A 20845-nucleotide genomic window follows, 5' to 3' on the forward strand; every position below is an offset into this window, starting at 1 on the left:
ATTGTATATTGGACACCGAACGAATATCAAACTTTTACAATTTTAGAGATTTGTAAAACACAAGAAATTGAATTCACATAGGTTTTTATTCTTTTGTTGAAATCTAAAAAGATTTCGTTGGAATAATTTATTTGAAATTACATAAATGCAACAAAAATTTCAGGGGCTCGCCACGTTTACCGTCTCGGGAGGAATCGAACCTCCGTCAATGGATTCAAAGTCCACTATGCTACCATTACACCACGAGACGAGCACATTATTTATATCAACACCCCCAAGTGCTTAAATACTCTTCCATTAAGGGGATATCGTTTTCAAGCTGTTTTTCAACACTCTCCGAATTTTTGATCATTTAAATCAATTAGAAAAATATGCAAACACTCCCTATTGAAATTCTCACTGAACACATCTTTACTCTGATAATTGATTTCAATGATCAAAAATTCGGAGAGCAAATTTCCAACCTGTGTCTCGTGTGTTCGGAATGGGCAAATTGTTTCTACAATATTTCATCATCATCATCAGCAGAGAATGGTGAATTATTTTGGAGAGTCAAGCTTGACTCATTAAATAATAATAATTTAAATAATAATAATTTAAATAATCATGATGATGATGATAATTTAAAATTATTGAAAAATAAGAGAGATTTCAATTTTAGAGAATTATTCATCCTACAAACAATTCCAATCTTGGATTTTCCATCAAATGAACGGGTATCATTTACTGGACCTGTGGGAACTGATCAGTTATTCTATTCTGGAAATTTCCAAAGTTGTAGAATTTTGAATGAGAATTCTCAAGGGCTATTGGCTCTCCATAAAAGGATAATGACGAATTGTTTACAAATTCTGCATGATGGAAAGGGGAAACACTTATCAGATTCATCTTATTCGTTAACATTTCTAAGAAATTGCAAAATTAATGCATTTTCATTGGTTGGTCAGATTGTAGATTGGAGGAGTGAATTTGAATTTGAATATGGAAGAATTTATAATGAGAGAGTGGCGAAACCCTACTCTGAATTCATTGTTAATTGGGATGTAAGAGCAGTTCCAGGAGATTTCATAGTCTCTACGACGGGTGATTTGATTGAACGATTGAAGAATGCAGTGCAATGTGTGGAAACTAGGAATGAAAAGGTGGATGAGTACTATTATTTTGTCATGAGGAAAGCTCTTTATGAAACCTTACTGAATAGAAATGTGCAATTGGTAAAGATAAATGATATGACTCGATTGGATGATGAAGAGGATGAATATGAAATGAATGCTCCACAAGAGCAATTTCAAATACCATTCCCAAAAAACTTTGATGAATTGGAATCATTTCTTCAGGATAATTCAGTTTTAATATTAAGCAATCCTTTGTGCATAACATATCCATGCTCTTGTGATGTTTTTACATTCATGATATTTTCCAAAGTTCAGAAAGGACATGCAATTTTCCTGAATATTGAAAGTACTTCATAATACTATGAGTACTCAACTTGAGAGAATTATCACAATCAAATTATTTCATTATCTATTTCTATTTATTTACAAGTTTGTTATCAGGAACCATAAATTTTACCAAAATAAGAAACTAGCCAACAATGCCATAAGAACCATCACATTGACATTTCCACTAAGAGAATTTCCCTCAGAAGCTGTTGTACCATTCATTGAAACTCCCATTTCAACATATGCATAAAATCCAGCACTGATATCACTTGATGAAATTTGCTTCAAAGTCAACATTCCTAACACTCCATTATCTTTAAAAACAGAATCAGTGGAGAGTGAAGTTCTCTGGTTGGTATTTGAAGTGTAAGGTGAAACTTTTGCAACAGCATCTGTCATTGAATCATTGAATGAAAATTGAGAGGTCAATAGAAGAGTACTATCCTGCCAAATTCTAACATGAATGTGATTGTCTCTTCCAGTGTACCATCCTGGATATATAGTTTTGAAATATGCAACTGCACTCGAATTGGTAAATTGTTTTCCTCTAAAATAAGTATTGGTGTCTGTTTTTGGGTTTGCATAATTCTTGGAAGCTTCTTCATAGTGTGAATAAATTCCCAAATAATCACAATGCCAAATTTCAACAGTGACATTCTGTTTGGTTGGAAGACAAGTGGCCAAATCTAAAATTGTAATGTAGAGATGAATTGGGAAACCTGATTTTGATTCTGTTATATCGGCACGATAGGGCATTCCTGAAACGAAGTATGGACCTTCAGTTTCTGATGGAGAGGCAATGCATGTGAGGGAACCTCTCTTGACAATATCTTTTGGAGTAATGTATCGTTTTGGTCCATGTCCATAACATGTGCTGGCAATGATGGACGAAACCAGAAGAAACATAAGAAACCTTGTGATTGTTAAAGAATGCATGATGTTGTTTTTTTAACATTGTGGATATCTTTGCAAGAGAATGTTGGCTTTATATAATTGTTGATGGATAAGCAAGGATTCTTACGACAAAAGTTTCGAATTTCAAACTAGTTTCGAGTTCTTTTCCTCAAGTTCTTTCCAACTATCCAATAAATAAACTTCTAATAAGGACTGTCAAACCCTCTTGCTTCCAAAATCAAAATACCAACAAGGATAGTTTCCATCAAGAATCCTCCTAACATTGACTCGACCGTTATATTTTACATATTTAACACAGTTATTTGGTAATCATAACAATACATTGGATTGCCATTCTTTCTATCTTATCGATTGGGTAGACGAAGAGTTACAGCAGTGATTTGTGAATGGTGCAGTAACCAACTTTCAAGTAGGTGGTTGACTTGTTAACATGAAAATCAAACCAGCTCTATTCACAATTCCTTCCTATCATTTAGGAATCCAATCTTTGTGCTACTTTTTGCAACACCTTACTGGCAGGACAATCGATAATCTCAAAATGAGAAGTAGCAATATTACACGTTCAATTGCCATGTATTGATTGGTTCAGATTCTTACAACCTCTCATAGATGCTACATCAGTACTATCGCCACAAACAATATGAAGAAGTGGAAAGCAAAGGTGTAATTCTGTTTAGTTTGTTTTTAATAATAAATATTTTACAGATCATCAGTAGATGATTTAATCGACCATTTCATCGATCTTCTTTGATGAAGTATCCAATAAATTCAAATAATTTTCAATATCATCATCCTCATATAAAGTGAATTTATAGATCCTTTCCAACAACAGCAACTGAACAATTCTTTGTTGTCAATTCTACATTATCTCCAGTTGTTCCTTTAAGGGCCTTCAAGGCATGAACGATAAGATCCTTCCAATCATTTGTGAATGTATCGTAATGCTTTTCAAAGTAAGTCTTGGCACTTTGAGATCTAGCACCAATAGCAATAGCCTTATAACTATACAAATTTCCACTTGGACAAGTTTGATACAAGTGAGCACCAGTTTCATCATAACCACCAACCAATAATCCAACACCGAATGGACGGCCTGATGAGCTTTGTGTACTCTTTTGGGATTTATCGGCAATCTTTGATGCTAATCTTTGTACAGGAACTGGAGTTTCAAAAACATATTGATGGCTCATACATTCGTTTCTCATATATTTACTCAATACACGTCCATCAGCAGCCAATCCGGCAATAGCAATACCAATGTGATCATCAATCTTGAAAAGCTTCTTTTGATAGCTAGAAAGTTCGGCGTGTGGTGCTCTCTTCAAAGTTGCCAATACTACAAAATCCTTTGATTTAAGTCCAACAGCAGCACTTCCTTGTTGAACGGCTTCCATAGCATATTCAACTTGGTGCAATCTTCCTTGTGGTGACCAAGTGGTAATATCAGTGTCGTATTGATTTCTAAACATTTTTTTGTATTAAATTTTTGATGTTGGTGATTCTATTTTTAATTCATCATTTCCCTGCCTTGCTGTTGTTCGACTTGTAAAAAATTTGAAATGATGAAAAATTTTTTGATTCATTAGTTTTCAAAAAACTAAATGTTTTAATGTTTTGATCTTTTTTGAGGAATGAAAACTTGAGCAAAGTAGTTTTCAATGTATTCTTTGGGATTGTCACCAAGAACTGAATGACCAGCTTTGGAAATTTCAATAAAATTACATTCATAATTTTTACAGAGTAAATTGAATAGTCTTTCCAATTGTTCTCGTGTTGTTACAGAGCTGTCTGCACCTCTAACGATGGAGACTTTGACATTTTGATAATCTTGCTTTGTTTCGAGGGCTTTCCATAATTCTTCCCTTAAATTTCTTTCAGTGTTTGCTGCCATATTATCAATACTAAAAGTGGTGTCATATTTCCATGTCCATAAATTTGTTTCTGGATTGCATTTCAAGGAGTATTTCAATCGAGTGGTCAAATTCTCAACACTTCTCCTTGGATTATACTTTTGAGCCCAAGCCAAAAATTCCTCAAATGTATTAAATGTTTGAGTGGATTTAACTTGTTGAGAGACACTTTGAGTTCCTTGTGGAATTATTGAATGGACAGGAATTTGATCAGGAGAAATATCAATTAATGAAATTGAATGCAAATGATTTGCTAAAATTTTCTCAAATCTTGATAAGGTTTCCGAATTGATTCCACCACTCAATGAAAGAGTTGATTTCCTATCGGTGAGCAGAGCATTCATGAGAATAATTCCACCCAAACTCATACCAACAAATGAAACTCTATCAAATGATTCCTTCTCCAAATATCTTACCACAAACAAGATTAAATCAGCCACAAATCCATCCATACTATATTGATTTGGAGTGTGTGCAGAGTCTCCGTGCCCTCTCAAATCCACAGAAACAAATCGAAATCTATTATTCAATGAGTGTCGTTGCAATGAATTATTTTCTTCTTTCTGATAATAATTGTAAAATTCCTCTACAAAATCATCAAAGGTATGACAAGTCTGAAATGATCCATGTAATAAAATTATTAAATGTTTTTCATCACGATTAATTCCGATTGTTTGTGGTGATGAAGAAGCTTCTTCTTCCGATTCTACTATTTGATTATTTAATAAAAGTTGAATATAATGCAATTTTCCGAGAGGAGTAAATTCTAATTTTTCATCAATTTTTGAGTGCTTCCCGTACAGATCATGGATGAAATGATCACTAAATACAAGTTGTTGAGACATTTTTTTTGTAAAGAGTAAATAAGTATTGATCAATCTTTAAAGTATTGCATCATGTTACAAAAAATCTTGGCAGTAAATGAATTCAGGACAATCTCCAAATATAAAAAACGTGTTGTTTTGAACGACCATTTTTGATCCTTATCTTCCTAATAAGCATAAAAACCATCAATACATTGTTAAACAACATTTCTGGTAGTTACCTTAATGTTAATATTATTTAACATGATCATCAACTAGTATACTTTACAATCTCTGTAAATTCTTCAAGTAAAAGACAATATTCGGTGTCCACACAAAGCTTTCAATAGTTCAACCTTTGTGGAACTGTGTGTAAGTTTCTATTGTAAACTTCGCACATCGAATTCTATTGGCTTGTGGTCTTTTTGAACATCTATGTAGATAATAGCCAACGACAAAATCATTTCCAACACAAAGAACAGAGCGAGGAGAATACTTCCGATATCTTGCTATCTGTGTGTACATCCAATCGTTTAAGCGTCATTGAATATCTGCTTTACTACATCTTTACTATTGACTTTTTCAAAGTATGTTTGTCTCTCGTTTCAAAACTAGACTCAAACATGTGAAATCTCCTCTTTTTACTCTCAATGCACCCTTTAAAAAACGCCCGAATATATTAAATAATAAATATTCACCAAACACTGGATAAGGTGTGCGAACGGTAGCAAGCCGACTCGACTTCGCTGGGCAATTTGCTGCGTTGACCTCACAATATTCCAAATAAATCCTAATTCAAGAAGGCTAAGCATTTTTATCAAAAAAAAATCACCAATTTCCAACACGCGCGCTTGTTTTGAGTGAATTGGTTCTTTGTGAAAACAAGTTTTGTGTTCATCTCAAATAACAACAACAATCAATATATCAATATATCAACAATTATTGTGTCGTAATTTTTTAAAGGAACAACACACAATTTTTCAAAGACTAATATTCAAGTTTACTAGTTGAATTCAACTCCCGATAATAATTCATCACAATATAATATGGCTCCAATGAAGACTGCTGCTGTTACTACTCCAGCAACTACCACAACCACAACTACTCCAGTCACTACCACAGCATTATTGCAAAATGTTCAATCCACACTTTCTAAATCCCTTGACACTTCTCTCAATGTCATTGGTAAACAACTTCAAACTCTGGGTGTTAACCTTCCACAAGATCAACAAGAAAAGCTTAGCATGGCTGTTGGTTTAACAGGAGTTGGTGCCACTCTTTATATTTTGAATAAGATCTGCAGTAAGATTATGAGAATGCTTACATTACCAAAACCAAGTTTTGCCAAGAAGGATTACGATGTAGTCATTGTTGGTGGTGGTATTGGTGGTTGTGCATTGGGAAGTGCATTGTCTAAGGCTGGAAAGAATGTGTTGGTTCTTGAAAGAGATATGAGTGAGCCAGATCGTATCATTGGTGAATTGCTTCAACCTGGTGGTGTTCAACATTTGAAAGATTTGGGACTCGGACATTGTCTTGAAGGAATTGATGCTGCCAGAGTTTTTGGTTATCAAGTTTTCTATGGTGATGAACAAGTCAATTTGCCATACCCAGCTGATTCCAACAGTAAGGTTGGTGAAAAGGTCGAAGGTAGATCATTCCACTATGGTAGATTCATTATGAATTTGAGAAGAGCTTGTGAACAAGACGGGTAAGTATCAGTTAATTTTTTCACAAGTGTGATTGAAATATTTTATAGAGCTAAGATCTTGGAAAGAACTGTTGTTTCATTGATTGAAAAGACACCAGGTTTGATTGAAGGTGTTCAATATAAGGAAGGTGATGCCACTGTTGAAGCTACTGGTAATATCGTCGTTGTCTGTAACGGTGCTGGTAGCTCTTACACTAGACAAGTTCGTTCTGATAAGGTCGGAAGTGGTAACAAGCCATTGGTTGTTTCTCAATTCATTGGTTTGGAACTTGCTGCTTCTGCTGACAAGTTGCCAAGACCAAATCACGGAAACGTATTCCTCTTGCCAGATGCTCCTTGCTTGCTTTACCCAAATAGTACAACTACAGTTAGATGTTTGATCGATTTCCCTGATGGAGATGCCAACAAATTACCAAAGAGAGGCGAAGAAATGGCCAAATACCTGCTTGAATATATCATGCCACACTTGCCAGAAAATTTACATGAATCTTTCAAAGCTGAAGTTGATGCTGGCAGAATTAAGGTTGTTCAAAATCGTGAAATGCCAGGTGAAACACCAGAATCACTCACCAAGAAGGGAGTTGTTCTGATTGGTGATGCCATGAATTGCAGACATCCAATCACTGGTGGTGGTATGACTGTCACATTCTCCGATTGTAAGGAATTAGTTAAGGCCATTGTTCAAATTAAGGATTTGAACTGTGTTTCTGAAGTTGATGAAGCAATTCAATCATTCTATGTTAACAGATCTAAGGTTGCAAGCACTATTAACATTCTTGCCAACGCATTGTACAGTATCTTTGCTCCACCATCTGGAAGCAAATCTTGGGAAGCATATAAGAGTGAAGGTAAGAAGCCAGACGCTCTCTCAAACAATGACAGCATGTCAATTATGCGTAGAGCTGTTTTCGGATATTTCAAGAAGGGTGGTATTTGTCAAACTGGTCCATTGTCATTATTGAGTGGTATTTGGCATTCACCATATGGTCTCATTGCTCACTTCTTCTCTGTGGCCGTTATTGGTTCAGTTGATCTCATTAAGGAAGGAGGTATTTTGGGTATCTTTGGAAGTATATATAAGAGTTTGAAGATGATAACTGGTGCTACTACTCTCATTGCTCCACTTATTGCTGAAGAACGTTTATTATCTTGTATTTTCCCTGGTTTCATTTGGAGAAGAAAGCCACTTCCACACCACCAAAAGTAAATATCCCAAATCATTATAATCGAGTTTTTATCCTAATAAATCTAACTTAAAAATAATTAAAAAGTCTTACACATCATTTTGAAATTGGGATAGTTCAATAGCTATTTTTCAAACTGTATCTGAATAAAATTAAATTTTCTCTTCATAGCTCTTCATTTTCTTCGATTAGTTGTGGAGTTTCCTTGCGTGATTTTCACACCAGTCCACATTTTAAAATCCTTTGTAAACCGGGTTTTGTTTTGGTGGGAAAAGGGTTCGTGCAAAAGCTATTCCCGAATTGTCCGTTTAAGCAGCAATAAAGAAAAGCTAATAATCACAATTCCAACAATCAAACAGGTTTCAAAAAAACAAATCATTCCATGGTAAATACCTTTCAGAACTTTCACCTAATTGCAAACATGTTCCACCTCGAAAGTTTATTTCAACTGTTTCACACTTCACATAAGATGTGGACAATAACTGGTTGTGGTCTTGTTGGCCTAATCATTCACAGGATATTAAACAAGTTTTACAAACTCCTGACATTACCAAAACCAAGTTTTGCCAAGAAGGATTACGATGTCGTCATTGTTGGTGGTGGTATTGGTGGTTGTGCATTGGGAAGTGCATTGTCTAAGGCTGGAAAGAATGTGTTGGTTCTTGAAAGAGATATGAGTGAGCCAGATCGTATCATTGGTGAATTGCTTCAACCTGGTGGTGTTCAACATTTGAAAGATTTGGGACTTGGACATTGTCTTGAAGGAATTGATGCTGCCAGAGTATTTGGTTATCAAGTTTTCTATGGTGATGATGAACAGGTCAATTTGCCTTATCCAATCGTTGAGGGAGGAAGAGCAGAAGGTAGATCATTCCACTATGGAAGATTCATTATGAATTTGAGAAGAGCTTGTGAACAGGATGGGTAAGTATCAAATAGTTTTCATATCAACTTAATGAAACCGAATGTTAAAGGGCTACATTATTGGAAAGAACTGTTGTTTCATTGATTGAAAAGACACCAGGTCTGATTGAAGGTGTTCAGTATAAGAAAAACAACAACGATTCAACTGTTGATGTCACTTGCAAACTTGTGATTATTTGCAATGGAGCTGGTAGTTCATTCACTAGACAAGTTCGTTCTGATAGATTTGGAAATAAGCCATTGGTTGTTTCTCAATTCATTGGTTTGGAACTTGCTGACAGTGCTGAAAAATTACCAAAACCAAATCACGGAAACGTTTTTGTTTTACCAACTGGACCTGTTTGCTTTACCCAAACAGTTCTTTAACAGTGAGATGTTTAGTCGACTTTCCACATCCTGATTCGAATAAGTTACCAAAGAGAGGTGAAGAAATGACCAAATACTTGCTTGAATATATCATGCCACACTTGCCAGAAAATTTACATGAATCTTTCAAGGCCGAAGTTGATGCTAGCAGAATTAAGGTTGTTCAAAATCGTGAAATGCCAGGTGAAACACCAGAATCACTCACCAAGAAGGGAGTTGTTCTGATTGGTGATGCCATGAATTGCAGACATCCAATCACTGGTGGTGGTATGACTGTCACTTTCTCCGATTGTAAGGAATTAGTTAAGGCCATTATTCAAATTAAGGATTTGAACTGTGTTTCTGAAGTTGATGAAGCCATTCAATCATTCTATTCAAATAGGAAAAAAGTTGCATCCACAATTAATATTCTTGCAAATGCTTTGTATTCGATTCTTGCTCCTTCATTAACAGTAGTAAGAAATGATCAAGAGAAAACAATACACAAAGATGACACAGTTTCCTTATTGCGTAGAGCTGTTTTTAGGTACTTACAAAGGGGAAGCTTTTGTCAAACTGGTCCATTGTCATTATTGAGTGGTTTGTGGCATTCACCATATGGCCTTTTATTTCATTTCTTTTCTGTTGCCTTACTGGGTTCAGTTGATCTCATTAAGGAAGGAGGTATTTTGGGTATATTTGGAAGTTTATATAAGAGTTTGAAGATGATAACTGGTGCTACTACTCTCATTGCTCCACTAATTGCTGAGGAACGTTTATTATCTTGTGTGTTTCCTCGATTCTTTTGGAAGAGAACTGCACCGATCAAGTAGCTGTAATGGTCTTATCTGCTCACTCGTGTGCCTCAACAATTATGAATAAATCTGAAATACTTACATTATTTGTTGTTCTAGAGAATCTCTTGTCCTTTGGAAAGGTCTTTATTGTTATGGTATTAGTGCTTGGGGGGTGGAAACTGTAGAACTCATTCTACACAGCATTCATGAGTTAACTGATGAATGGAATCAACGTCTATATTATTATATAACTGTAGTTTATCTAATACCAATCTCCTTAGTTGTTGACAATGGATTTCATTGATTATTCTAAAGACGCATATTCAATACCGGGAATTGAAATATGAGCGAAACTTTCCCGCCATTTCGAAAACCCGGACCGGATTCTATTTCCCTTAATTTAACAAGACAACATTTCCAAACAATTTATAACAAAAAACAAAATGGCAAAAGCTGAATTTCTAAAAGCACCAATTCATGATCTTTACGCCTGGGCTCGTACCAGTTCATTGTGGCCAGTTTCCTTTGGCTTGGCCTGTTGTGCAGTAGAAATGATGCACACCTCAGCATCTGTAAGTTTATTGATCATGTTACACATTCTTCAATGTTGATTGGTGTTAAAAAGAGATATGATATTGAAAGAATGGGTATCTTTTACAGACCAACTCCTCGTCAATCTGATGCCATGATTATTGCTGGCACTTTGACAAATAAGATGGCACCAGCACTTCGTAAAGTTTGGGATCAAATGTCTGAACCAAAGTATTCAATTTCAATGGGATCTTGTGCGAATGGTGGTGGATATTATCATTATTCGTATCATGTTGTGAGAGGTGCTGATCAGATAGTTCCTGTGGATGTTTATGTTCCTGGTTGTCCTCCAAGTAAGTAATTGTTAGTTCAATTATAGAATACTAAATGGAATGATAGCTGCTGTGAGTATTAAAGTATTAAATAAGTGAATTAACATTCATTTAGGAAGCATTATTGTATGGTATTTACATGTTACAAAAGAAAATTAAGAGAAATCCATATAGAGCTGATGTGATTGCAGAAGATTTCAATCATTATCCAGGAAAGGTTGAAAGAAATCAAATAACACCACTCAATCAATTGTAATTCAAGTGGAGGAATTAATGGTGAATAAATAAATATATTAAGGGTGTAGGAAATTCTATAAATCCCAAATATCTGGTGAAATTCCATTTGATGATTTGGAGGTTGATTGATCATTCTCTGTCATGGAGTTTATGAACTCTATTACTGAAGATAGAAAAGTATCCTGATTTTCTTGATTCCAATCCACATGTGTTTCTATAAAATCAGTCGACGAAACAACTGTTGGAAATGGATCAGACATGACAATTTGTCTTTTTAGAATTTCACTACATTCCTCAATTAATTGCTTGTTACTTTTGTAGACATTTTTGAATCTCGCTCCTAATGATTCGAGGGCTTTCAAATCTTTTTCCAGTAATGCAAAATTATCAAATGAAATAGTTTTTCCAGATGATGTTCGAATGGATGACTTTCTATCACGTCTTTTCTCCTCAATTTCCTTACAAAGATTCAAATGAAATTCACATGCTTTTCTTATTCCTACATCTGTGAAAGGATAGGCAAATCTAAGTTGTTTTTGAATATAAAACTGATATCAAAGAGATAGATTACATACTTGAAAAGATCATTCTCAGTTAGGAGTGTAATTCTCAGTGCAGTTTCCTCAATTAAGGATTCTCCAGAAATTTGAGGAATCTTCATAAAGAACATTAACCTAAAGCCATCACTAATAATATTTCTCACCAAGTTATCAAGATCCATATAATTCTTTGATATGCATGATTGATCCTTCATGTTGGTATCAATCACCACACTCATCTTTAGTTGATTTGCAAAACCAACTACGCTTTCTAATAAATATTTGAAAATCAAGTAATTGGAAGAATCAGGTTGACTATTTTTCAAATAATTCCAAACTTCAGGCATTATAAAATCTTGAATCGATTTACCTTGCAGTATTTTACAAAAATTGACTAATGCCGAAATAAGTGCAGTAAAATCTCCCACAGAATCATTATCACTCACATAGGACAAGAACAAGTATGATTGATGAAAATTTCTCTCAAATATGTCGACTATTTCCATATCATCCTTTCTTTTCAAAAAGTATAAATCAGCATAATGTCTATAAAATCTTGTCTTCTCCTCTTGACAAGATGCTCTTAAATATAAACTAAGAGCACAACACCCCGCAGCATAATACATATTATCAAAGCACTGGAATGAATATTTGTGAATTTGTTTTTCACATAAACCAGCAGCAAGCTCTGCTAGTTCACTATCAGCATTGAATTGATAATACAGTGAAAGCAGAGCCGAATACCAAACCAATAGACCCTTCATTTCTTCCTCTGATTTAATCAACTCATTAAATTCCAATAATTCAGTCTCCTCCACTTGTAAACACAACTCTAGACCATTCATTGTAAAGTGGGAAAACTTTTCTCTCGATAGAATAGGACACCCATTCGCTAATATATCAAAATAAAAGTTTACCAATATCATACCATCAGGGAGGAGAACACCTTTCCATTCGGGACTAATTTTCCTCTTCTTTCTCTTTGAATTATCCAACAAATTTGATTTTCTTCCTTTCCTTGGTTCATACTGAATTTTCATCATCATTCAAAATGTTTACTTCAAAAAGAATTTAAATAAACGTACGGAACAAGTAATTCCCCTTGTGGAGCAATAGGAACAGGCAGGTAATTTCTTGTCACACTAATTATAATTAATAAATTTAATTATTTCGGAATGAAGAATTTACCTTTTTGTGATTGGTTTTACATTTGATACATGAAATTGGGTAAAATTGTTGTGGTGGTTGCTGTTGCTCTTCATTACTATCTGAAGTAGCAAAAGATGGGCTAGGAGGTGTTGTGAACATTTTTTTTACTCATTAATTCAGTCAATTAGGGAAATCATCTCTCTTATAAACTAATGATGAAAGGGATATTCTTAAGCATTAGTTTGTAATTACCTCTGAGTTCTTTTGCTCTTTTAATAAACTTTTCCTTATCTATTTCTCGATTTTCTAACCAATTCATTTGAACCTGCTTAATAAATTGGTGTTGTTCATTTTGATCAGAAAACGTGTTTGTGCTCAACCTTTCCTGAATGTAGAGAGAGAGACCACTTTTAGGAGGTGGAACATAATTTTGAAATTGAGCCAAGTTGTTGAGAAATAGTCCTTTCCAAAACAAATCAATAAAGGCAGTTTCTTCCTTCTCGTTTTCTAATAAATTGAGACTGAAATCACGATTAATTTGTCCACTTTTGATTACTTCAATATTATTGAAACGAAGGGTTTGTTGAGAGCAATTTCTAATAAATATAGGAAGTCCATCATCTCTAAAAGTTAATATTACAGATCTAGACAATCCAAAGCTCATTGTCATGAATCTTGTCATTTTCAGCTTGGTTAAGAATTTTTGTAATTTCATTCTCTTTTCAATATCCAACCATTCGTTCAATTGTTTCAGTCTTGGCTTGATTGCCTTAATATTCCCCTTCTCCTTCGATTGTAAATTTGCCACACAAGTCAATAATTTCCTATGAACTCCATTCTTCCACTTCAATCCAATACAATTTCCGAGCATCCCTACAAATGCCAAAGATTCGAGTGCTTGAATTGGTTCGTTATTTTCCATCGGATCTTCTTCCGTTCTTCCCCTTTTGACTCCCATAAATTGTTCATAAGGACCATAATCAAAATTATCCAATAATGAAACTAATGAGGAGGATCTAATGTTGAACCTATTTTCTTCATTCCTTGATATACAAAATACATGTTCAAAGTAATATTGACAAAATTCGGAATGTATTAATGTCTGATTAAAGAGACGATTTACTAATCGGCAGCCATCAAATTCATCAACTTGTTTTGGAGATTCATGATGAACACAAAACAGATCGCAAGGAGAGAGATAGGAAAGAACCTTCTCTAAAATTAATTCCTGTTCGTGCCACTTTAAATAATGTAGAGACATTTTTTATTGTAATCAAATGAGAAAGTTAATATTTACAAGATGATGAGTTAGATGTTTAAGAGTTGGGCCATTAGAGCTTTCAATTGCTTTTCCTTTTCAGAGTAGTCAGTGCTTCCATGCATTCCTTCTGCATACTTTTTGAGTTGAGAAATTTCACTTTTAATCTTTTTCTCTAGCTGAGCACATTCTGCCATATCCTTAGTTTCTAATAAAGTTAAATTAAATTGTGAAATGTCAATAGGTTAATACTTACTGAGCATTGATAATTTCTCTTGATGATTTTCTTTAAGTTGTTTAAGCTTGGAATTCAGTTCTTGATGCTTTTGAATTTGAGAGGATATTTCTTGTTGAAATTTGGTATACGAATTCTTCATCTTTTTAGCCAAATTCATCATGGACTCCTCAACTTCCAATACGGTCTGTTTGTGTAAAGCAGCAAGAGATTCTCTTTCCTTCAACCTCTTTTTCTTTGTCTCTGCCACCATCTTTTTGATATTTTCCAAGGTTGTCTTTTTCATGCTCTCTAGCTTTCTCTTCTTTTTCTCTTGTTGTTTCTTAATTATGGTTGACATCATGGCAGTAACCTCACTTGAGAAATCATCGCTTTCATTGTCTTCGCAGTGCTTTCTCTTGGTTCCCTTCTTGGATTTTGGAGTTGGTTGAATATAAAAAGTCTCATCAAGGTTGAGCCCTCCAAAGGTTGTATCAATACCACTAGGATCATCGAACAGTCTTCTCTCTACGAGTGGAGATTTGGAGGAATGAGAGTCAGAGTCTTCGAACACTGAAACAGTAGTGCTGTTGGTTGAGATCATATCAGGAAGAGGTGCATTAAGGAATGTTCCCCAATCAGAAAACTTTTCATTCACGTCCATAGTTGCTATGGTTGAGATACCATCACATGGTGTTTTGGATTTGTCTGGTGAGTTTACAACTTGTTCTAATAAATCACCAATCCGTGAGCTAATTGGTTGCTCTACATCCATTTTCTTTTCTTCCATCTCTTTTGACTTTTTCTTTGAGGAAGAGGAGCTCTTTTTAGTTGCTTTGGTCTTTTCTGTCTTCTTGGATGTTGAACGTGTGGTTGGCTTTTTCTTTCTAGAGTTAGTTTCCTTGTCATCCTTTTTCTTGGAGGTAGTGTTTTTATCGCTTGATGACTTTTCTTGCTTAGTTTCCTCCTCCTGTTTCTTTTCCATTTGCACTGCTTCTACTTTTGTTGGTGGAGTAAGCTCTTGACTTTGAGTAGCCTTTAGTGGAATGATGGAGGTAGAAACCTTTCTTGTTACCTCTTTGGTTGGATTAGGCTTAGCAATCTCTGGGATTGGTGGTTGATTGATGAGCTCCTCTTTTTGTTTGTTCTTCTCTCTGCAGGCAGAAATCAAACCAGAAATTGTCTTCTTAATTAATTGTAAAGATTCCTTAGTCATATCAATACCAATTATTTGAGAATCATCTGTTGCGTCATAGTATGCTTCATATCCGTCCAACTCGTTGAATAACTGGAGAACTAGTTGACGTTGTTTGTAGGAAAGTCTCAATGTTCTAATGTTTGTGTATTCAAAATCAACAATGTCTTTGATATCATCTCCTGGTTGAGTAATGAAACAGCTCATTGAACGAGTACCAAAATCAACCCACCCAGGGAAACATTCATAAGCACCCATCTTCATCTTCTCAGTCTTGATAGAATAGACAGTTCTCTTATCTTCGGATATTTGTTCATTCATTTCCACAACAAATGATCTAATACTCTCCACAAAAGCATCATCACCCTTGATATTATTGAAAATGACAACAATCTTGTCTGTTGCATCACCAAAGCATTGGAAAATTGATCGAATTGCACTCTCTGTAGAATTATTCCATGAAGTCAATCTGAATAGAATCTCAGTGATGTTAGCTTGCAATCCATAGTCACCTGCTTCCATAAGGCTCTCTGCCAAAGTTGTCATCAATGATGGAGAGTTGAGTAGGACCAACTTGTTTTCCTTAGAGTGTTTCACCAATTGATTGATGTTCTCAGCTGAATGTCTCCTCACAAATACATCATACTTCTTAGGCTTTGAAATCACTCTCACTAAGGCTGGAATGAATTTCTCTCCGAACAAGAGCTTTGCATTCGAACTTTCAAAGAAGGAGTGAGTAGTACACAAATAGTTACAGAATAGCTTCTCCCAACTATCTCGGATTCTAGCCTCTGAAGCAGTTTCTTCCTGTTCTGATGTAATCTTCTCAAAGAAGAGTTCAAATCTGATAAACAAATCGTACATGACAGAGACGAAACTATCAACAGATAAGAGACTGGAACAAGCCTCATTCCGATCTGACAAATTCATCATGAGACGAAGTAGGATCTTGACATTTTCCACTCTGATAATTTCCTTCTCACATTCCTACATTATCGTGACAAGCCATAGTAGTTATTGTTGAAAGATCCGATGATGAATGTTACTTACTTTGTGTAATAAATCACAAAGCCTTTCGGCTTGTTTCCTATCGAATGAAGAAGTATCCTGTTCAGTCAACTCTTCATTGTCCTTGTAAAATTCCTCCAGAAGAGCACAGGCTTTTGAGGGTGATGCATGTAAAATTTCCTCAATCTTGATTTTAGGCTTGATTGAGTCGATCAAAAATTTGAGATTACTTACGTTCATAGTTGACACAATCGTTTTGTTTTTTTTGAAAGTGTTTTTAGAGTTTGGGAGGCAATTATTCTACAGCAAATACGCGCCAAAAATTCAAAGCCTTGGCTAAGAGTTGTGTTAGTTTCGGAATTAATTCATGAGTAGATCCTGATGAATTTCAGGTCAATTTGTAAAACTCGATTACACTAATTTGTTAGAAATCATCTCAAAGCACTCTTCACAGCAAGCTCTGCAAAAGTGAGGAATATTTTCTATTTGATTGGAACTGAATTTTGGCAATTTCAAAAGAGCAATAAAGTGAATTCCTGACTTGGGTGACATTAAGGTATTACAGTGAGAGCATGGCCTCAATCTATTATGATCCATCAAATCTTCATGAATATGTTTAGGCATTGTATTTTTGTAATGTGATTTCAACAAATCGAAATTCATTCCCTTTGATGAATGTTCGTGATATGTTGGAGCTCCAAATGAGATAGTGGATGTTGGTTGAACTTCCAAAGGTATGCTCAAATCCTGGTCCATTAAATCTTCTATTATTGAACTATTATGCTTTTGCGTAGTTGTTGGTGGTAAATTCATTTTGCAGCAGTGACCAGCACATAGTGCATGATCAGAATTGACTATAAATCTCTTGGCCAACTCTAATAGTGTGGTATCATGTCTCGAATACATGTTTCTATATAATCTTTCATTAATAGTTATAGTGTTAATTCTAAAAGTTCTCAATTTTAGTAGATTTTGCAACTCGAATGGCAAACAAAATATTGGATTATTCTGCAAGTATAATCTCATTAATCGTTTACAATTTTCCAATTCTCTTGGAACAGTAATTAATTGATTCCCAGAAACATCCAATTCCACTAAATTAACACATTCTCCTATATAACTCGGTAAAGAACTCAATTGGTTATTCGAAAGTATCAATCTAGACAATGAATGCACAGGAAATGGATTTCCCTGTAGTGGCAATGCACTGATCAAATTATTATCCAACGAAATTAATCGACAATTATACAAATTCTTCCAACTTTCCTCCTTCTTAATTTCCTGAATTTGATTATCATTCAACAACAAACGTTCAACCCTCGAAAATATTGATAAACAATTCGGAACAGCACTCAACACATTCTGTCCAACATTCAGCTCCCAAATTGCATTCAAGTGTTGATCAATTTTAATGTAATCCTGCATTGAAATTTCCACAATATTCAAAATCTTGTCGCTTATCTGCATATTCGCAAAATTCAAAACTCTATATCGAAAATCAATAGCTCGTGTGATGGATGAAATGATTGAGAGAATGATTTGATTTTCCTCATCGGAAGTTGGTAATAAAATTGGATCAATTGTTGATGTGGTGAAAGATTGTTGATTATCGGAATTGTTATTATTATTGGTATTTAATTGATTTTGATTGTTACCATCTTCATCTTGAGAATTGGGTGTGGAAGATGGTGATTGATCGTTTGGATTCATTTTTTTAGAAATTTAATTTATTACAAAAAAAATGTAAAGTATTGAACAACAAAAAACATTTTTGTAAAGTAGTTGAGTATTACAGATTTTTATGGATGAGTAATTGATAAATAATAATCAATTAATTTTTAAGTTTCATGAAGGAAGGAATAGGTTTTTAACTATGTATTTAAGGAGAGTGAAGTACTAAGATAAATTAATGTGCTCGTCTCGTGGTGTAATGGTAGCATAGTGGACTTTGAATCCATTGACGGAGGTTCGATTCCTCCCGAGACGGTAAACGTGGCGAGCCCCTGAAATTTTGTTGAACTATGCTTTAGATATTTCAAATAATGAAAATGATTGTATATTTTTTAATTATTGAGGTCCTTTCATATGTTTGTGTATTTTATTGGTATACATTTGCTTATTGACAGCTTTAAAGGCAATTTCTAAATCATTTCTCATATTAAATTGTTTTAAAGATTATGACAATTTATTTTCAATTGCTTATAAGGCCATTTCGTTTGTAATAAAGGATTGAAAATAGGTTTTTTCACCTGAAAAAATTGAAGTCCATTTCTAAAAGCAGTTTCAAATATTAAGCCCCTTACCACTTTATTATTGTACCTAAATTATCCATTATAATTTATCAATTAATTCTCATTCCAAGAGTTTCTTTGATGTAAATAACACTATTTACAAAATCCATCTAATGGATTAAATTTAGCAAAACTAACCAGCCCATCCGCTACCCTTTTTAAACAAAATTTCAGAGGCTCGCCACGTTTACCGTCTCGGGAGGAATCGAACCTCCGTCAATGGATTCAAAGTCCACTATGCTACCATTACACCACGAGACGAGCACATTAATTATGTTAGAACCCCAAACTACTTAAATACCCTTCAATTAAGGAAAGATCACCCAAGTCAGCGACTACCATTCTCCACAACCAATCCTCGCCTCCTTAAATAATATGTAAGAAAAGAATGTAACAATTGACTAGAACGCAAGTTGTAGAAAGTTGGCGGGAAATTTAAAAAAAAATTGCTAAACCGTTAATCTCTATTGTCAATCAGAAAAATGGTTGGATTTTTTGAAAAGCTCGGGATTAAGAGGAAACGATTAAATTTAATTGTTTGTGGATTGGAAGGATCTGGAAAGAGTACATTAGTATGTTGATAAATTAACTAGAACAATTTTGTATTAAGGAAATATTCAAACAAATTGTTAATGAATTATTCAATACAACAGGTGAATCATTTAAAGTCGACATCGGAACAGAAGGAAAATATAATACCCACAGCTGGTTACAGCCTGGAGGAATTTAGTAGGAATGGGGTAGGTTTTCAAAATGAGGAAGTGATGAACCAATTAATTCTATCTTACTAGTTTTTATGTAGATTATTTGATTTGAGTGGAGCTGGAAAGTACAGATCAATGTGGAAGTACTTTTTCGAAAATTTAGAAGGAATAATGTTTGTGGTGGATATTACGGATACAAAGAGGTAAGGAATTATGAAAATACCAATTGACCTTCAATTTATATTGTTGAATTCAGGTTGTGTGTAGCGAGGGATGAACTGCATGATTTACTTTCGAATAAAGCACTGCATGGAGTGCCAATACTAGTCTGTGCAAACAAGATTGATGTCGAACAAAAGAAAGTATCCCTTGCACAGATACACAACATTTTAAGCTTGGAAGGAAGCAATAGAGAATGGAAAATCGAAGGAACCTCAGGTAAAGAAGGAACAGGAATAGAAGAATCATTCAGATGGTTAATTAATTCAGCAGCAACTTTTGTAAGAGCAAAGAAAGAAGCTGAAAGGCAGATCATTGTTTCTAATCAGCAAGTTCAAAAATCCGATGGCTTAAATTAATTATACAATTCTAATTTAATGTATTACTATAATTTAATTAAATTTTCCAATTTAAATTAATTTCTTCTTGATAAAGTATGATCGGAGGTAGTAGATTTGTCCAAAAGCAAAACCAGCCATAAAGATGAAGAAGAAAATACCCATGTATGTGATACGTTGATTAATAGTTTCAGTGGTGTATCTCATGGCACCTTCTCTTTCTCTGAAATAAACGTATTCAGCATAGATTGAGTGAACAATATCTTCCATCATTCTAAGATTAACTTCGATTGGCTTCAAATGTTCCTTTCTTGCCAATTGTTCATAATCAAAAGTATCTGTTCCGGTTAAGATATCAAAAGTAATACGACGACGCATTCCATCATGATAAGTAGCTTTAGAACTCATTCTATTGTAGAAACAGAATGAATATTCTCCTCCTTCTTTAGCTACAAAACTAAGATCTCCTTTTTTAATATTCTTTCTTTCCAAAACAATATTTCCTCTTGGGTCAGTCACTTTAAAATCAATCTTTTGTGAATATCCAGCACCAACCTCATATTCTCCATAAACATCAAAAGTAGTAACAATTTCTTCACGGAAACAAACATAATCTCTAGCCTTTAAATCAAATTGAAAAGCATCAACTCGCAAAATACAAATCAGCAGCAGGACAGCAGCGATTAATACTATTGATGATGAAGTTGTTGTTTGTCCAGCCATTTTTTAAAATTTAAAAATAAAAATCACAAGTCGCCAGCTTTTTTGCTTTCGTCATCACCACATGAAAGCCTTTCAA

The 20845-nt window shown here is 34.4% G+C and overlaps 11 protein-coding genes and 3 non-coding genes across 14 annotated transcripts; 6 read left to right on the forward strand and 8 right to left on the reverse strand.

Annotated features, from left to right (window-relative positions):
* Window positions 1-179: 179 nt before the first annotated feature.
* On the reverse strand, window positions 180-250 carry NAEGRDRAFT_t74. Its single transcript has one exon. It is a non-coding gene; the product is annotated as a tRNA-Gln (tRNA).
* A 121-nt stretch (window positions 251-371) lies between these two features.
* On the forward strand, window positions 372-1472 carry NAEGRDRAFT_62876 (uncharacterized protein; the record flags this gene model as incomplete). The annotated part of the gene is made up of 1 exon (XM_002681539.1): window positions 372-1472. The coding sequence occupies one exon, from the start codon at window positions 372-374 to the stop codon at window positions 1470-1472; it is 1101 nt and encodes a 366-aa protein (XP_002681585.1).
* A 96-nt stretch (window positions 1473-1568) lies between these two features.
* NAEGRDRAFT_62877 (uncharacterized protein) lies at window positions 1569-2378 on the reverse strand (the record flags this gene model as incomplete). The annotated part of the gene is made up of 1 exon (XM_002681688.1): window positions 1569-2378. The coding sequence occupies one exon, from the start codon at window positions 2376-2378 to the stop codon at window positions 1569-1571; it is 810 nt and encodes a 269-aa protein (XP_002681734.1).
* A 633-nt stretch (window positions 2379-3011) lies between these two features.
* Window positions 3012-3826, reverse strand: NAEGRDRAFT_37709 (20S proteosome alpha subunit; the record flags this gene model as incomplete). Its single annotated transcript, XM_002681689.1, has 1 exon — window positions 3012-3826. One exon carries the CDS (start codon window positions 3824-3826, stop codon window positions 3167-3169), a length of 660 nt encoding a protein of 219 aa, XP_002681735.1. The 3' UTR covers window positions 3012-3166.
* A 137-nt stretch (window positions 3827-3963) lies between these two features.
* Window positions 3964-5112, reverse strand: NAEGRDRAFT_62879 (uncharacterized protein; the record flags this gene model as incomplete). Its single annotated transcript, XM_002681690.1, has 1 exon — window positions 3964-5112. The coding sequence occupies one exon, from the start codon at window positions 5110-5112 to the stop codon at window positions 3964-3966; it is 1149 nt and encodes a 382-aa protein (XP_002681736.1).
* Window positions 5113-5930: 818 nt separating this feature from the next.
* On the forward strand, window positions 5931-8036 carry NAEGRDRAFT_78243 (squalene monooxygenase). The gene is made up of 2 exons (XM_002681540.1): window positions 5931-6781; window positions 6830-8036. The coding sequence occupies exons 1-2, from the start codon at window positions 6117-6119 to the stop codon at window positions 7986-7988; spliced, it is 1824 nt and encodes a 607-aa protein (XP_002681586.1). The 5' UTR covers window positions 5931-6116; the 3' UTR covers window positions 7989-8036.
* Window positions 8037-8434: 398 nt separating this feature from the next.
* NAEGRDRAFT_62881 (squalene monooxygenase) lies at window positions 8435-10067 on the forward strand (the record flags this gene model as incomplete). Its single annotated transcript, XM_002681541.1, has 3 exons — window positions 8435-8889; window positions 8940-9246; window positions 9300-10067. 3 exons carry the CDS (start codon window positions 8435-8437, stop codon window positions 10065-10067), a joined length of 1530 nt encoding a protein of 509 aa, XP_002681587.1.
* Window positions 10068-10474: 407 nt separating this feature from the next.
* Window positions 10475-11150, forward strand: NAEGRDRAFT_30514 (uncharacterized protein; the record flags this gene model as incomplete). Its single annotated transcript, XM_002681542.1, has 3 exons — window positions 10475-10603; window positions 10657-10915; window positions 11014-11150. 3 exons carry the CDS (start codon window positions 10475-10477, stop codon window positions 11148-11150), a joined length of 525 nt encoding a protein of 174 aa, XP_002681588.1.
* A 55-nt stretch (window positions 11151-11205) lies between these two features.
* Window positions 11206-16734, reverse strand: NAEGRDRAFT_46082 (uncharacterized protein; the record flags this gene model as incomplete). The annotated part of the gene is made up of 4 exons (XM_002681691.1): window positions 11206-11636; window positions 13072-13821; window positions 14334-16473; window positions 16537-16734. The coding sequence occupies 4 exons, from the start codon at window positions 16732-16734 to the stop codon at window positions 11206-11208; spliced, it is 3519 nt and encodes a 1172-aa protein (XP_002681737.1).
* A 726-nt stretch (window positions 16735-17460) lies between these two features.
* NAEGRDRAFT_30460 (uncharacterized protein) lies at window positions 17461-17919 on the reverse strand (the record flags this gene model as incomplete). The annotated part of the gene is made up of 1 exon (XM_002681692.1): window positions 17461-17919. A coding segment is annotated over one exon (459 nt), but the record flags the coding sequence as incomplete, so codon positions are not given.
* Window positions 17920-18410: 491 nt separating this feature from the next.
* NAEGRDRAFT_t65 lies at window positions 18411-18481 on the forward strand. Its single transcript has one exon. It is a non-coding gene; the product is annotated as a tRNA-Gln (tRNA).
* Window positions 18482-18975: 494 nt separating this feature from the next.
* NAEGRDRAFT_t73 lies at window positions 18976-19046 on the reverse strand. The gene has a single exon. It is a non-coding gene; the product is annotated as a tRNA-Gln (tRNA).
* Window positions 19047-19267: 221 nt separating this feature from the next.
* NAEGRDRAFT_62886 (ARF/SAR family small GTPase) lies at window positions 19268-20067 on the forward strand (the record flags this gene model as incomplete). The annotated part of the gene is made up of 4 exons (XM_002681543.1): window positions 19268-19357; window positions 19439-19525; window positions 19577-19692; window positions 19746-20067. The coding sequence occupies 4 exons, from the start codon at window positions 19268-19270 to the stop codon at window positions 20065-20067; spliced, it is 615 nt and encodes a 204-aa protein (XP_002681589.1).
* Window positions 20068-20118: 51 nt separating this feature from the next.
* On the reverse strand, window positions 20119-20769 carry NAEGRDRAFT_30458 (uncharacterized protein; the record flags this gene model as incomplete). Its single annotated transcript, XM_002681693.1, has 1 exon — window positions 20119-20769. One exon carries the CDS (start codon window positions 20767-20769, stop codon window positions 20119-20121), a length of 651 nt encoding a protein of 216 aa, XP_002681739.1.
* Between the last annotated feature and the right edge of the window lie 76 nt (window positions 20770-20845).

The sequence above is a fragment of the Naegleria gruberi genome (genome assembly GCF_000004985.1).
Source record: "Naegleria gruberi genomic scaffold NAEGRscaffold_5, whole genome shotgun sequence".
Taxonomy (NCBI): domain Eukaryota; phylum Heterolobosea; class Eutetramitea; order Acrasida; family Naegleriidae; genus Naegleria; species Naegleria gruberi.

Bases quoted from the DNA above. Each gene is read 5' to 3' on its own strand.
- NAEGRDRAFT_78243 (XM_002681540.1), top strand. From the start codon at position 6,117: ATGGCTCCAATGAAGACTGCTGCTGTTACTACTCCAGCAACTACCACA. The intron at 6,782-6,829 runs GTAAGTATCAGT...AATATTTTATAG, and splicing joins AGAGCTTGTGAACAAGACGG to AGCTAAGATCTTGGAAAGAA.